The sequence below is a fragment of the Erythrolamprus reginae genome, chromosome 3 (assembly GCF_031021105.1).
Source record: "Erythrolamprus reginae isolate rEryReg1 chromosome 3, rEryReg1.hap1, whole genome shotgun sequence".
NCBI lineage: Eukaryota > Metazoa > Chordata > Lepidosauria > Squamata > Dipsadidae > Erythrolamprus > Erythrolamprus reginae.
In genome coordinates this window covers 118,599,458-118,617,010 of record NC_091952.1, presented here as the reverse complement: position 1 = coordinate 118,617,010, position 17,553 = coordinate 118,599,458, and the positions used below count along the sequence as shown (strand labels likewise).

The 17,553-nt window shown below is 35.7% G+C and overlaps 1 protein-coding gene across 1 annotated transcript in view; it reads left to right on the top strand.

The window, feature by feature from the left end:
• Positions 1–16,550, top strand: part of SLC30A7 (solute carrier family 30 member 7) — a 41,896-nt gene extending 25,346 nt beyond the window's left edge. The window contains exons 9-11 of the mRNA XM_070746450.1: positions 10,417–10,507; positions 11,248–11,397; positions 15,672–16,550. Of these exons, the coding sequence (XP_070602551.1) occupies positions 10,417–10,507; positions 11,248–11,397; positions 15,672–15,719 (289 nt within the window). The 3' untranslated portion in view covers positions 15,720–16,550. The remainder of the gene's footprint in view (positions 1–10,416; positions 10,508–11,247; positions 11,398–15,671) is intronic.
• The last annotated feature ends 1,003 nt before the right edge of the window (positions 16,551–17,553 follow it).

Below are 17,553 nucleotides of genomic sequence, written 5' to 3'. Positions count from 1 at the left end.
AGCGGAGTTGGTATAAATAGCTGCTGCTCTTATCTATTTTATCCTACACACTTTATAGGATGGAAAGATTGGGCCAAAGTCATCTAGTTTTCATGGCTGTAAGGCAGTGGCGGGATTCAATATTTTTTTGCCAACGGTTCTGTGGCCGTGGCTTGGTGGGTGTGGCAGGGAAAGGATATTATAAAATCTCCATTCCCACCCCACTCCAGGGGAAGGATACTGTAAAATCTACATTCCCTCCTGGGACTTGGGAGGCAGAGAATAAATGAAGGCGCGGCCAGTCAGAGGTGGTATTTTTACTGGTTCTCTGAATTACTCAAAATTTCTGCTACTGGTTCTCCAGAATTGGTCAGAACCTGCTTGAAACCCACCTCCAGTATAAGGGGAGGCTTGAACTGGTTCTCCCTGCCCCAGGCACAACATCTTAATCACTATGCTAGTTCTCTTTTTTAACTTTAGTGAAACTTACTGATCCACGATGATTTTACAAAGGCTTATTGTGGTTATAACAAAAATCTTTTCAGATGCAAAAAAACCCAACAAAAAACCCCTAAGATAGTTTTGCACGTCCAGGATTCACTATTAGGAAAAGGTAACAAAAAAGCCTGAGTGAGCAAAATATAAAATATTTTATGATAAATCACTACTTAACACACTAGTTTTGGGAAAAATACTAACTAGTATGAGTAAAATTAAATTGGAAGGGCATATTAGTTTCCTGGCCAACCATTTGAATGACATAATTTAGTGCAACCTTTCATAGTCTGGATGCTCTAGTCAGCATCCCAGAGAATTCTGGAAGTTGAAGCTTGCACACATCTGGATTGGAAAAGCTGCTTTAGTGAGAACACGCTTAATCTACTATGGTGGAGTGGGACACAGTTTTTATGGCAAATCTTCTGTTTGCACAGTAAAACTCTAGTGTATGTGTAATGTGTAAGGGGAAAGTATATGTTAGTACAAGGTACATGTTTGTTAGGGTTTGCCACTGTAACTTGTACTATCACTTTAAACTTGTACTATTACTGTAAAATTGTACTATCACTTTAACTGTTAAACATTCTAGGCTGGTTCGTCATTAGAGGGCGCCAGTACTCCTTCCCTCAAATGACGCTGTGAGGCACATTTCTGCTCCATCATTATTACTTTGCCTGGAGGGGGGAGTGTATTAGCTTTGTGCATATTGTATTGTATTTGCTTAGTGCTTATTATGAATTGTTTCTATCTTTTGTCTATATGTAAATAGTACTTATTAAGCATAACTAAGTCTATGTCTTTGTTTCTTTGGCTTTATCACACACCCACGCTCTGTTAAAATTCTCTGCTTGGTGTATGTCAAAGGTCTCTTAGCCTAGCTATCCCGAATAACAACAGTATATAAATAAGATCAGTTTGGATGACATTTCCTTGTGGACTATTTATGGTACGATATGTCATGTGATGAAAATGTGTCATTATGCGTTTGATACCCCTGATCTATGGCAAGAAGGATAAGTTATTTCATAGGAGGTAGTAAAATAATTTGGAAGCTGCCATTTTCTTATTGTCTATTTTTTATATTTAAATATTATACTATTTTTTATATTTATATTTATCATTTCTGAAATTCTGAAGCGTGATAGCTTCAAGGATTGATTCACCATAGTATAAACCAGATAACTTTCTATTATCTTTTTCTATAGAACATTTCTCTTTTCTGAAATTGAGCCTTGATAGGGTTGCATCTCTTGGTGTTCATCCAGTAAAATAGCATCTGCCATTGCAATTTAAAATAAATGTATTTATTTGTGATAGCTGTGCCTGGGAAATATGAGGATTCATATTGTGTTTCGCTTGTTCTTTTTATTTGAAAACATGATAGAAAGGTAGTAACCAGAAGCACATAAAAATGCATTGATTTGGAACTGTTAGAAGTGTTAGAAAATGTTTTTATTCAATTTTCTATTGAATTCTATTCAATTTTCTAAAAATGTGTGCTAGTTCTTATATTGCTTTTGTAGGGTTCATATTGATATAGAAATACTTCTTAAATCTTGATTAATTTATTATGAATTCTAGCCAAGCTGTCCTGCCATTTTAACAATATAAAACAGGCAATAACTCTGCCTATTACCGTAATAGCTTCATTGCTGGTTCTCTTCTTGCCTTAAAACTTGATTTGAAAGTTTTTTTTAAAAATCAATCTTTTAGATTAAAAATAATGTCCATCACAGAAAAGAATTTGTAAAGAGTGTGCAGTGATGGAAGTTAAGGGTAATAGGACACTTGATTCCGAATGCCAATTGCCTAAACTCGGTGTTTCACTTTAGAGTACCGTAAATCTAATTTTCCTGTCAAGACTCTCAAGTGTAATGCATTTTAGAAAACATTCAGTTGTCCGTATATTATTTATTCGGTGGTGGAATGGTCCAGCCTGAAAGAAAATAATTTTAAAGTTTAACAGAGGCCTGTTTTTAATACAGCAGAGTAGTGGTTTTTCCTGTGTAATCAGTAGAGTTTGTTTTCTTTAAAAAGAAATCTGTGCCATGTAAATTGCTCGTCTTAAATTTCCATTTTTGGTTTGGAAGTAACAGATCATTCTTTTCCACATTCTCCACTTTTTTTGATCTAAGTGAATTTATATTAATACATTCCAGATAAATTTGCTATGATACATTAATGCCTATAATAGCAGAATTAGGCTTATAACTATATGCTACATGCCGTGAAATATTGCAACTCTATTCCATTGCATCCTTATGAGCAAAGATCTGCAATGGAAATCTCACAGGAGAGCTCTATTAATATAGTTGTTCATTGCTGCAGTTTGGGGCACGAGAGAGGGAGGATGCTTATGGGAATTTGTGAGAATGTATTATGGCTACTTGGTTCAGTTTCAAATCATAACTGCATGAATAAACGTGCAAAGATTTGGTTCAGATATCTAAGCCATCATATGTGTTTTTGATTTTGGCTTAGCATGTTATACTAAGCAGATACTGTTTGATTTGTTTTGTTAGAGCTATTGTGAGCTGCCCTGAGTCTCCCGAGAGGGGCAGTATACAAGTCTAATAAATTATTATTAAATTATTATTATTGTGAGAGATGGTGCCCACAAAGGGGGAGCTGGTGTGATAGGTTAGTAGCAGTTTCTCAGGAAGGAGGGAGCAGCATAACCAAGAGGCAGGTTAGGAAACCGAGCAAGAGAGTAAGGATAGCCATCCATTAGAATGAGACTGGTAAGGATTTAGTCTGGCAAGATTCTGTCTACTGTAAACAAAGAATTGAATTCTGGCTGGGTTACTGTTCATCATTCTTGGGCTTAGCCTGACAACTATGCATTGAATTTACCCTGCATACCATGTTTTAATTCTTCACATAGATAAACTTTAACATATAACTATAACTGAGTCTGGAATTACAGTCCTAAATTGTGGCAGTTGTTATGCAGGTCACCATGTGACCATTCCTAATTTTATGACTTTTTTTGTGGTAGTCATTAACAAGTAAAGTCATTAACCCAAATCACTTTAGTCATTGGGTGTTTTCTGTAGGAAACTGCAAGAGCATGTTCACCTAGACCAATTCCTTGGTGTCCAATCACATTTGGCTGATAAAATTCTATTCTATTCTATTCTATTTCTGACAATAAATGCCAAAAGTATAATAATATAACAATGTTGTGTCAAACATGTCTTTATATTACCTTTGTCCAGATTAAATGGCTCATTAAACAAAATTGAATAATTGAAAATAAGATCTTTGAAATCAATATGCACATCTCTTAAGAAATATACTGCTCAAAAAATAAATAAAGGGAACACTAAAATAACACATTCTAGATCTGAATGAATGAAATATTCTCATTGAATATTTTGTTCTTTACAAAGTTGAATGTAGTACAACAGCATGTGGAATTGATTGTCAATCAGTGTTGCTTCCTAATTGGACAGTTTGATTGCACAGAAGTTTGATTTACTTGGAGTTATATTGTGTTGTTTAAGTGTTCCCTTTATTTTTTTGAGCAGTGTATATCCAGATAGAGTAAAATATTTATTATTTGGATGTATTATTTGGATTTCTAGGCTGCCCTTCTACGTAGACTCAGCGTAGCTTACAAAACAGGAATAATACAAAAAAGGAACATATAAGAAACCCAAACATTAAAACTAATCTAAATCTAATCTAAAGACCCCCAATTATTAAAAAAAAACAATCATCCCCATTCATTCCATTATAATCATGTATATAGCTGGAGCAGGATGCCAAGCCTGCTGGCAGAGGTGAGTTTTTAAAACCTTACGAAAAGTTTATCTTGGCATTCTTTACTTTAACTTGGATCAAGAACAAATAATGACAAAGAGAATTTACATGTTTTACAGGCCTCCCATGACTATTAATAAAAGAATTTTTTATAATTTAATAATAATAATAGTAATAGTAATAGTAATAATAATAATAATAATAATAATAATAATAATAATAATAATAATAATCCCCTCTCCGGAGACTCGGTGTGGCTCACAACAACAATAAAACAATAAAGTATACAATACAGTAAACAATATAGTAAACAATATGTATAGTAAACAATATAGTAAACAATATGTATAGTTTGGAGGACAGAAGGGAAAGGGGGGACATGATCAAAACATTTAAATATGTTAAAGGGTTAAATAAGGTTCAGGAGAAAAGTGTTTTTGATAGGAAAGTGAACACAAGAACAATCTGAGGCTAGTAGGGGGAAATATCAGAAGCAACGTGAGAAAATATTATTTTACTGAAAGAGTAGTAGATGCTTGGAGCAAACTTCCAGCAGACATGGTTGGTAAATCCACAGTAACTGAATTTAAACATGCCTGGGATAAACATATATCCATCCTAAGATAAAATACAGGAAATAGTATAAGGGCAGACTAGATGGACCATGAGGTCTTTTTCTGCCATCAATCTTCTACGTTTCTATATAGGTACAAATCTAATAATTAAAACTATGACTAAAACCCATTATCTTAAAAAACAATTGATATTACACAATCAAACAATCAATATTAACAATCATAGCCACACATAACTTTTATGGTCAGAAGTGTGGGGGAGGTATGTGCTAGTTGCCCCATGCCTGGTGACATAGATAGGTCTATGTCTGTGAAGTGGAGGAGCTTTCAATAAACTCTCTTTAACTTACTCTAATTTTTAAAATGAAAAATCGCTCAAAACATTTCCTCCCTTGAGTATTCAGTACACTCTTTCCTGCATAATAAAGTGAAATAAATAGCGATAGCACTTAGACACTGCTTCGTAGTGCTTTGCAGCCCTCTCGAAGTGGTTTACAGTCCGCATATTGTCCCCAATAATCTGGCTCCTCGTTTTACCAACCTCGTAAGGATGGAAGGCTGAGTCAATCTTGAGCTGGTGAGGATCGAACTGGTGGCTGTCAACAGAATTAGTCTGCAATATTGCGCCACAATAGCCCTATCCATTCTAATCTGTTAGTTTGGTTGAGAAAATGTTTCAAGTCAAAATTCATCACTGGCATGCAGGCAATTTTTTTCTTCCTGTTTTTGTTATTTTGTTCATCTGCCTGAATATGAAGTTCTGTTCCATTGAATAGGACTGGAATAAAGAAGGGTAAGGATTAAGGATGCCATTTCATTGTTTCTCTCTCGGCATAGCTGTCTTCCCACCTGCTTTACTGTACTCTTCAGATATTATTCTAGTTCACGTAAGATTTAATGTGCTGGTATCTTTGCTTTATTAGAATAGAGTCTGGAAGAAGTTGGGTGGCTTAGAAATCTTACAAACAACTAAATAAAGTGGAGCATTTCCCCTTTTTGTGCAAGTCGCTTACCTGAGGAAAGTCTTTCTTTCATTAGCATTTTAATCATAGCTGTAGAAGAATTCAGGGATTCTTAGAGTTTCCTTCTCCTTTGAGTCATATTGTTTTAAATTCTATCCTGCTTTTCTGCATACATGTGCTCTAAGTAGCTTAGAGGGTAATGATAACTATACAGGACAGAAATCTTTTCTCAAATCTTTTTAAAAATAAAAGTATTTTCTATTTTGGACGTGGGTATATAGTGGTACCGCTACTTAAGAATGTAATTAGTTCCGTGACCAGGTTCTTAAGTAGAAAAGTTCTTAAGTAGAAGCAATTTTTCCCATGGGAATCAATGTAAAAGCAAATAATGTGTGCAAACCCATTAGGAAAGAAATAAAAGCTCAGAATTTGGGTGGGAGGAGGAGGAGGAGGAAGAAGAAGAGGACAGTCGCTGCCAAAGGAAGAAGGTGAGGTGAGGGGAATCAAAAAAATCCAAAACTTTAAGGCTTAAAAAAAAAAGAGGGACTCTGAGGCGACGAGAAGGAGCATGTACCTCCCTCAGTTCGCTCTGGGCTGCCAAAGCCTCCTTAAACACCACCAAAAGGCTCCTCTGGCAGCCTAGAAAAGCCCAAAATGGCTGGGATTAAAGAGGGAATGGCAGGAAGCTGGCCAGGCCTTTGTGCCGCTCTCAAATTTCCTGGCAAATTTTTCTGGGCTCGGGTTCTTAAGTAGAAAATGGTTCTTACGTAGGGGCAAAAAAAATATTAAACACACGGTTCTTATCTAGAAAAGTTCTTAAGTAGAGGTGTTCTTAAGTAGGGGTACCACTGTATTTTGAATTTTGAGAATCTCCTATAGATGTTCTTTTATGTGGGAACCTGCATGTGAACAAAATGGCTGCTCTGAATGGGCATTACAAAACACCTTTGAAACCAAAGGGAACTTTAGCAGGTTCACTCCTTTATCACTCCAACCACTTTATCAGGATGCTTTCTTTTTCTGGATAACAGACTCTGTTCTGTTTGCTGCAAGGAGGTAAATTGCTGGGAAACAGAGGCCAAAGGATGGGGGTGGCTGGGTGGGGCTACATTTGGTGTATAAGATGCATCCATGTTTTCACCCTCTTTTCGAGGTAAAAGGGTGTGTCCTATACACCGAAAAATATAGTACTTTTCCTATATGGAAGTGATTTACCGTTACCTTCTTACGGGATGTGGTTTTTTTACTTCCCAATCTAACTATAATTATAGACATTTCCTGATGTCTGCCATTCAGCCCTAAGCTAGAGCCAGCCTTTCCTTGCTTTTCAAGATCAGCCAAGGTCAAGCATTTGAGTAGTATAAACAGTTACACCACAATTTCCGCAGTATTATCAGTTGTTTAAATATGTAAGCCACAATAGCATCTAATACAACTTTCCAATGCAGTCATATATTAATAAGGAGCATAACCACTAGACTATTATTTGCAAGTGCCAAATGTAGCAACCAGCAACCAGATTCCTTACAGTTGTATGCAGAAATAACAAAAGAGTCTTTGTTAAGCATTGCAGATAGTCTATTTATGCATTTTCTAAAAAAAAAAAAAAGTTTTACATCTGGATAGGTCCTTATAAGACATATCAAGCCTTGTGGCACATGATCTAAATGACCTCAAAAGGCTTATGAGATCATCTAGATAAAGAGTTGATTTTGCAGTTCTTTGTTTCTAAAGGAATAATCGCTCTGATTCACTTTTTCCACATGTTTCAGTGTAAACTTCATTTTAAGTTGTCTTGTATAGCTCTACTTTTAAAGTCTTATTAAAACTAAGAATAAAATAGCTTATTGCAGAAGGTAAATCTACACTCTTTTGGATCCCACTAAGCCTCCCATTAACCAACAGCTCAGGCTCTAGGGAAACTATATTTTCCTTTCTTTCAAAGTGGAACACATTTGCTTTCATGTCCATGATATGGTAGCCATACATTGATTTGGTTACTTGGATTAAAGCCCTTCTCTCCTCTATTTTGATAGTTGTGGAAAACCACTTGGCTGGCTGGCAATCAATAATCTCTTAGCCTTGTGGAGTTGATGTTGATGTTGATGTTGAATGATTAATTTCCATTATGGGCAGACTTGTTAAGGGAAAGTGTTATGTTTGCAGCAGAGTGTCCAGGAATAATTTTCTCATTCTGTGCATTTACCAGTCTTTTGAAAAGAAGTATTATGAGATATAGAGAGAGTACGTTTTGAAAATTTGAAGAGATAACTTTTCTGCCTAAGAGCTGTTTTTAATTCACTTTGTTTCTACTGAATATCGTTTAAGACTTATTTTACTCTTATATTTCTGATTGGCTTAAATAAAGTGGAATTAAAGCAATGGCAGTAATGAAGTGTTTTAATCTGGACAGGAAACTGCATAGACTTTTCATCCGATTTATGGTATTATTAGAAAATTCCAAAACAGCCTTCTGAAGATTCTTGAGTCCTTTGAGATTGGTGGCATAGAAGTTGAATTTAATAACAATAACAATAACAACAACAACAACAACAACAACAATAATAATAATATTCCAGATCTAACAACAACAACAGAATTGGAAGGGACCTTGGAGATCTTCTACTCCAGCCCGCTGCCTAGGCAGGAAACCCTACACTACTTCAGACAAATGGTTATCCAACATCTACTTAAAAACTTCCAGTGTTGGGGCATTCACAACTTTTGGAGGCAAGCTGTTCCACTGATCAACCATTCTGACTGTCAGGAAATTTCTCCTTAGTTCTAAGTTAGTTCTCTCCTTGTTTAGTTTCCACCCATTGCTTCTTATTCTACCCTCAGGTGCTTTGGAGAATAGATTGACTCCTTCTTCTTTGTAGCAACCCGAGATACTGGAAGACTGCTATCATGTCTCCCCTGGTCCTTCTTTTCATTAAACTACCCATGGCCAGTTCCTGCAACCATTCTTCATATGTTTTTTAGCCTCCAGTCCCCTAATCATCTTTGTTGCTCTTCTCTGCACTTTTTCTAGAGCAGTGGTTCTCAACCTGGGGGTCGGGACTCCTTTGGGGGTCGAACGACCGTTTCACAAGGGTCGCCTAAGACCATAAGAAAAGACAAATTTCCCATGGTGTTTGGAACTACAGTTTCTATTCTGACACCTTGGAACATATTTTTACAATCTGACCAGTCAGGCGTTTACAGTGGAGGTGCCCCTCTGGTCTTCCTGCCAATCAGTTTAAAGCTATGTTGGGAGAATTGGCGCTAGACTTAGGATTGGGGGTCACCACAACATGAGGAACTATATTAAGGGATCACGGCATTAGAAAGCTTGAGAACCACTGTTCTAGAGTCTCAATATTATTTTTGCATCGTGGCGACCAAAACTGAATGCAGTATTCCAAGTGTAGCCTTACCAAGGCCTTATAAAGTGGTATTAACACTTCACATGATCTTGATTCTAAGACTAATTTAAGACTATTGGGAAGTCATGGCATTTGAGCCTATTCATTATACACTAGTACAAAAATGACAAAATGTGTCACAACATGCTCCTCTTGAATTTGCAGTGTGATGTCAGACACACATAGATATGTAGTGAAGTTAGTATAACAACATCTTAATGTGTGTTTTGTTGTGCATCCACACTGCAAAGATACCTGTGATGAGGTCAGTATTCCTGCTATTAGAGTCATAAAATTCTCAATATTCTGAGCAGTGCAGCTGTATATGATTCTAAGCCCTTTATAATGGGAATTGTGTGTCTCCTCTGATACCTCAATATGCTCATTTTACAGTTGTCGAATGGTGCCTCTAAATTGTTTCCAAATGCTCTCTGCTTGAGCTCTGCTAAAATCCCTGGGTTCCCTTATTTCAAGAAATGCAGAGATGGCTGTTTTAAAGAAGTCATTTAATTGTGGCTGTACATGTACCTACTAATTTAGTTCTGTGATCTTTCCTCTTGTGTTCTCCCCTACTTGTACCCCTTTTCTTATTATTTTGGATTATAAATTAAACCTTTTCTAAACCAGAAACAAAAGTAGGCATCCTTTAAAAAAAAATATGCATTCTCTATTTTTATAGTTGTTTTAGCTACTATTGTAACAGACCCTAAAGAGCCATCATATTTTTTCCCTATCAGTATTTCAATTTTTGTCGAGCACCTGAGCCAAAATTGAATTGTATGTTGCTGAATAGTAGTCCTTATCTTCTTTTTCTCCCATGAGAGATTACCTTAGTTAGTAAATTGCTTTTTTTTTCTTTTTGAGAGGGAGGGAGGGAGGGAGGAAGGAAGGAAGGAAGGAAGGAGGGAGGGAGATGGCTATTTAGGATATGGAAATCACTCCACAATGGTTACATTTGGACAATTCAGTGTTCAGCATATGACTTGAGGAATACAGGTAGTCCTCAAATAATAACTACAATTGGAAATGGAATTTGTGTTGATAACTAATGCAGTCATAAAACAAGATGTTGTGAATGCATTGCTTAGCAGCGATTACAATCCTGGCACTCCCAGCTGTTGTCGTTAACCCAGAATATCTTTTCATCAAAATGAATTTAATTGCAGTATGTTTCATCCTTCCTTCTGTCTATCTATCATCTGTATTTAAAATAACTTTAAATAATATTTCTAGTGTTGTTCCACTCCTGAGAGAATCCATTGGAATTTTGATGCAGCGAACGCCACCTTCTCTCGAAAGTGCTTTACCTCAGTGCTATCAACGGGTGAGTTATAGTAATTTGATTAGTTTGAAGCATACACCTCAAATAGAGCAGCAGCAGATGTTTAACATCTGTAGAACACCTGTCCTTCAGGAAAGCCTATTCAATTTAGTAAATGAACAAAACCCTAAAACTAATCTGATGGAATTTTTTTGTAAATTTGGGCAGTTTTCATTCCATACAATTCTCATAATTGTAGAAAGAATAAGACAACATTAATGACCAGAATAACTTTCAGTTATGTATGCCAATACAGTCTTCCACAACATGATGACTATAGATGTCTTTTAGACCTTGGCAGGTGGTCTAAAAGATCTGAAGGCAAATTACGTTTAAAAAGTTATTATTTTTAAGCCTTTAAGGCAGTGTGTTTATGTTGGGGGTTAATGTGAGAATGAATATAATTCTGTTTAGGAGTTTGTGCAAAGTGGTTTTATTATTGCTTTAACAACATGGGATTTTACTACAATGTTTACTACAATGTTCTTAATAGCATGAAGGAACTGTTTGTCAGGAACAGAAATTGGAAAAATAAACCCTCTCTTCAAAATGAGATTTGAGATTGATTTGTTATATTTGGTCTTAAAAGAAAAAATAATGATTGGACATCTTTTGAGAGAATTCATTTTGCTTACTATGTAAGAGAGTACGTAGAATTATTCAGGGTTGGGATTCTTATAAACCACTCTGGTACAACCGTTTAAATGAATGGAAAAAGTAAAATCCTAAATTATGTATTTTAGGTTCAACAATTGCAAGGAGTTTACAATTTGCACGATCCTCATTTCTGGACTCTTTGTACAGATGTTTACATAGGGACTTTGAAACTATTTGTAGCTCCAGATGCTGATGCGAAGTGGATATTAAGCCAAACTCACAACATTTTTACTCAGGTAAAATTTGCATTTGTGTATTTAAGTTATAAGTTACAATCCTGCTTTTAGCAACTGAGGAAAAATTCATTAAGGTATTTTTAGCCTCTTAAAAATAAACTTGGGTTATAAAGTTCAGGACTTGCAAGAAGCCTTATTTCTGAATTTACCATAAATTCTAAATAAACTAAATTCTATATAAAATTCTAATTACATGTATTTGTAGATTTATGTTCTTCAGCTTTACAAATATCTATCACTTTTCTATTGATTTTTGGTCTGTGGATCGCTTCACAGGGAGTAAATTTGCCTCTCAAATCGAAATGGTAAAAATTACTAAATACATACAAGAAAATAATACCATACAAATTGAAGAACTCGATAAACAAATTTTAAATGAAAAAATTACTTTACAAGAAATCCAATTAGCATTAAAAAAACAAAAAAACAATTAAACCCCAGGGCCGGATGGACTCCCGGGGGAATTCTATAAAGGAAATAAAGATCTATTTGAACCCATATTACTGGAGACATACAATGAAATATTAGAACAAGCAAAAATTCCAGAATCCTGGAGAGAATCATACATAACGATGATACCAAAGGAGGGGTTAGACAAACAGAAAATAAAAAACTACAGACCAATTTCTCTGCTCAACGCGGATTATAAGATCTTTATGGTAATCTTAGCAGACAGAATAAAAGAAATATTAAATAAAATCATCAACACAGACCAAAATAGTTTTCTACCCTCCAGACAAATTTTCAACTGCACCAGGACAGTTTTAGACGTCTTAGAATATGGTGAAGCCCATCCAGGAAAGCAAATAGCTCTTGTCTTCCTGGATGCCCAGAAGGCATTTGACAATGTTAATTGGCAATACTTAAATGAGTTAATTAGAGAATTAAAATTAGGTAACAGATTTGAAAACATTATCAAAAATATATATACCACCCAAAAGGCCAGAGCAATAATAAACGGAGACACTACAAAACCAATTTTGATAGAAAAAGGAGTCCGCCAAGGCTGCCCAATGTCACCCTTATTATTTATACTGACACAGGAACTACTACTAAATAAAATAAGAAATAATAAAAATATACAAGGAATTAAAATTAAAAAAGAAGAATATAAATTACAGGCATATGCGGACGACATGGTGTTCTTTTTAGAAGAACCAACCAGCTCTGGCCCAGAGCTAATCAAAGAAATTGAAAATTTTGGGGAATTTGCAGGTCTAAAAATAAATAAACAGAAAACAATGTTAATGACAAAAAACATGAGTATACGACAAATTAGGAAATTAGAAGAAACTACTAAACTCCAAACTACAAAAAAAATGAAGTACTTAGGATTAATATTAACAAACAAAACAATTACACTTAAAAAAGACAATTATGACAAATTATTGCAAGATACCAAAAAAAATTTAGAGAAATGGAAAGACCTACAAATATCAATGTTAGGCAGAATATCTGTAATAAAAATGGATATTCTTCCCAAATTTTTATATCTTTTTCAGACAGCTCCGATTAACTTGGAACCAAATTTTTTTAAAGAAATCAATAAAATCATCTCCAAATTCATCTGGCAAAACAAAAGGCCAAGAATAAAATATGTGTATCTCCAAGATAATAGAATTAGAGGAGGCCTGGGGCTCCCGGATCTAAAATTATACTACAAAGCGGCAAGCCTAATTTGGATAAAAGAGTGGATTAACTTAAAAAATAAGAGAATACTTGTATTAGAAGGTCATGACTTACAAACAGGCTGGCATGCGCATTTATGGAAAGATAAATTGCAAAAACAAACTATATTTGACAGGCACTTGATCCGTAAATCACTACTAAAAACCTGGTACGAAATTAAAAATAAACACTACGACAAAATTCCAAGATGGCTTTCCACTATGGAAGCCATCATCTACCCAAATTTGATCGACATAGCCAAAACCATCCAGTACAGAGACATATTACACCCAAACGGGGAACTCAAATCTAGACAAGAACTGGAAAGATTAAATCATAAAATGGATTGGTGGACATACGCCCAAATAGAATCCAGATTTAAAAAAGACAATCAAACACCCGGTATTCAAAAATCTATGAACCCATTAGATAAGATTCTGATAGGAAATGAAAACAAACAAATAAGCAGAATATACCAAATACTTTTAGAACAGGAAAGAATAAAAGATACAACCAAAACACCAATGATAGCGTGGGAAAAAAATCTGCAACACGCCATCCATATTGCCGACTGGGAAAGAACATGGACCACAATATCCAAAATAACCCTTTCGGCAGCATATAAGGAAAACTATTACAAATTATTCTACAGATGGTACCTCCCACCGGCGAGATTAGCAAAGATCCACCCAACATTATCAGACTCGTGTTGGAAGTGTAAAAAGGAAAGAGGTACGTTTTTCCATATGTGGTGGTCCTGCCCCTTGATACAAAAAATTTGGACAATAACTCATACTTGGCTCACAGAGATTACGAAAGAGGAAATAGAACTCACACCGGAAGCTATGCTTTTAGGAGTTTGGAGAAAACATTATTCAAAACAAACAATGCTCCTCACAACGCATATAAACACCGCCACGAGAATTGCGATAGCACAACTCTGGAAAAGTGATCAGATACCAACGGAAGATTTAATTATAGATAAGATATATGCATGTGTAGAGATGGACGAATTCACGAACTCAATTAAGGGAAATAAATTAATAGAATCAAAAAGAACATGGCAAAAATGGCACGAATGGGCTCAAAAGAGAACATAAAAGCAACATAATATGAAACAACAGTACAATTGAAACGACCTACAGTTACCGTGTATAATTAATGAACATAATAGATTTTAGAATTTAAAAATATAAAATACAATGTATATAATGAAAGGAAACCGGTCAAAACTTACTGTCAGAATGTTAACTGAGAATATGTATAATCTGTAATTCAAAATAATATGTGATGGGAATGACATAATAAAAATTAATAAAGAGATTAAAAAAAAATAAAAAAAAAAATAAACTTGGGTTATAAAGTTCAGGACTTGCAAGAAGCCTTATTTCTGAATTTACCATAAATTCTAAATAAACTAAATTCTATATAAAATTCTAATTACATGTATTTGTAGATTTATGTTCTTCAGCTTTACAAATATCTATCACTTTTCTATTGATTTTTGGTCTGTGGATCGCTTCACAGGGAGTAAATTTGCCTCTCACTTTTGCTTTGCTAAAAATGGTAAAAAATTTAAATGTTAAGAAAGCCCACAGTGTCAAGCATTTTAAAATGTTCAAAAGCTTCAATTAATACATCTGTGAGGTTCTGAACTTTAAAATAGAGTCAGTCCAGTGACATTTATTGTGTCATTGTCAATGTGTTTTTTAAATTTTCCTTTGTGGATCATAAAAGTCGTACATGTCTATGAAGATTCTCAGTCATCCAGATCATGGTTGTCCCAAAGATGCTTTTTCAAGAGGCAACTGGACTGTCTGATTTTACTTTGAAGACATTTCACTTCTCATCCAAGAAGCTTCTTCAGCTCTTGGATGAGAAGTGAAACATCTTAAAACAAAAACCAGAAAGTCCAGTTGCCTCTTGAAAAAGCATCTTTGGGACAAAAGTCTTACATATTGGCAGTTCTCATTTTCATTACATTAAGCATTCTTTTCAAGCATTCTTACGAAAATAGTTTTAACCAGAAAAATCCATTTGTTTTTATGATCACAAGACCAAGATAATGAAACCAAGAGCTTGCTATGGTACCATCTTATTAATTAGAACTGTTCATGCAAAGTAGTGGTTGTGTTTATTTGAATTTATATCTGCTTTTCTATTGGAAACACGAGGTGGCAAACAATGGAACTTCCTTCATTTTATTCCTGCAGCAGACCCTATATTTGGGGAATTGAGATGAGAGTATAACTCACCCACAATCATGCAGCGACCTCTCTGATAAATTGAACCTGGTTTTGATCCCAGTGCCGTATCTCAATCATTGTTCTACACTGGCTGTTTTCCTAAATGGAGCAAACCTCTAATGGTTTGCGAAACACTTCCGCGACAGAGCACAAGGAGTGACTTTATAGCAGTAGGTGCCCAAACCTTGGCAACTTTATGACTTGTGGATTGGACTTCTCAAAATTCCCAGCCAGCCATGCTGGGATTTGAAATCCTCAAGTCATAATGTTGCCAAAGTTGGACATCCCTGCATTTGAAATGAGATCCACCTCTTCTTTATTTCTAACTTATATATATGTCTATCTTCCTTGCGTTTGCAGGCTGGAGTGAGGCAATTGTATGTACAGATCGACTTTGCCACCATGTAGCGAAACCTCTTCATCTCCTTCTCGGACCAAAGCTTTCTAGTACTGTCATTTTAAGACTTCTTCCTTTGGAAACTGAAACACCTGGTCTCCCTCTCCCAGCAAAATCTCTCGGAAGGGCAGAAGAGAAAATGAAAGGGTGGGATTGACTCGATTTAATCTGGGAATAATGACTTTCAGGAGCCCCCAAACTTTGAGGATTTTTTGCCAAGTTTATCCCTACCTACAGCAGACTTACCGATACAGATGCGAGGTTGCCATTGTTGACTGCACTTTCTGTAAAGCTGCTGCTGCGGCAGAGATTTCTCGTCCCCACAGAACCGGTATTATTGCAGGGAGGGAGAAATTAAACTGAAATTACTTTGGGGTGTAATGTCACAGCGGTTGACATTCTACAGCATAACTGTTTATAAGACTGTTTGTACTTTGCAAACTTAATGAACCAAACCATATTGGGTTTTCAGAGTGCCTTTTTATCAAAGTATCTGTCAGCACAGATAGGAAAACATTGGGGATTTTTTTATTAATTTTTATGGCTGTGACTTGTACCAGTAAAGTTTTTGCTTGCAATTGATGTGCTGTAAATGTGTAATTGAATACAGAGATGATGGATTCGCTGTTAATGTTACATTTTTAAGTTTCAGAGGAGGCGGCTCTTTAGTTTTCAAATACAACGGTAAAAATGAATACGTAAAACGCGCTTGCAGAATGTTTCATTACCATGAAGTAAAATCTTAGCTGCTAATTCTGCAGCACCATGGCAGTAATTGGGTGTTACTACATGTATCTAGCGTGCAAAAGGATGACTTGCAAGAAAACGATGTCTTCCTCTGATTGGATGTCTTGTCGTTTTTCACACATGGTCAAGTCTTGCAGTAAATAATTAGGGGTTTTTAAATTTAACTTTTATGAAATACTCAAAAGGAGGGATGCTTTTATGGATTTCCCTCTTCCTGCATTACCACTTCCTTTCTGAACCCTTTATATGTTGGATACTTTTATTTTGAATGAAGGGTTTTTTTTAATATATACTAGCCAACAGACTATTTATGATTTTATTTTGTACTCTGTATGTTTACTTAACAAATTATTTGATCTTCTTATGAATGGGATTCCAGGATATTCTTCTGGCAATCTCACCATTGTCTGCATTGTCAGGTTTAAACATTCAGATTTTAACTGAATATAATGAGCTTTCCTAAATCCAGCCCCATATTCAAAATTTGTTTCCCCCCCCCCCCCCTTTATCAAGATTCTTGTAAGACCTATAAATCTTACAGCTGCATTTTCTGGCACTTAATTAGTAAGTGAATAGCTCTGCCAATATTGATTCTGTGCTGGTATTCTCCATCATAATTTGAAGTTCTTTTAAAACTTCACAGGAACATTCTGGTAATATGTCTCCCGTCTATATCCCATTGTGTAATGTTTAAATGTTATTTTTGGATACAATGCCACATACTGTATTTCTAATGTTGGAACTGAAGTTGGTCAGCTAGTCTCCATTTTAAGTTAATGTGGAAAATTCCAGTTCACTGTCAAATCAATAGAAATCCCTAGGCCAGTGATGGTGAACCTATGGTAGGCGTGCCACAGGTGGCAAGCGGACCTATAAGTTCAGGGTTTGTGTACATGCGCAGGGGGCAGCCCAGGGGGTGTGCATGCATAGGGGGAGGGAATGTTCCCTAGTGTGCACCCCCCCCCTTTGGCACGCGAACCAAAAAAAATCACTGGCCTTTTAAAAAGGCAGTTGGAACAAAAGTGTGATACGCAAGCCAATTGGCCTAGGGCAGGGGTAGGCAAAGTTGGCTCTTCTATGACTTGTGGACTTCAACTC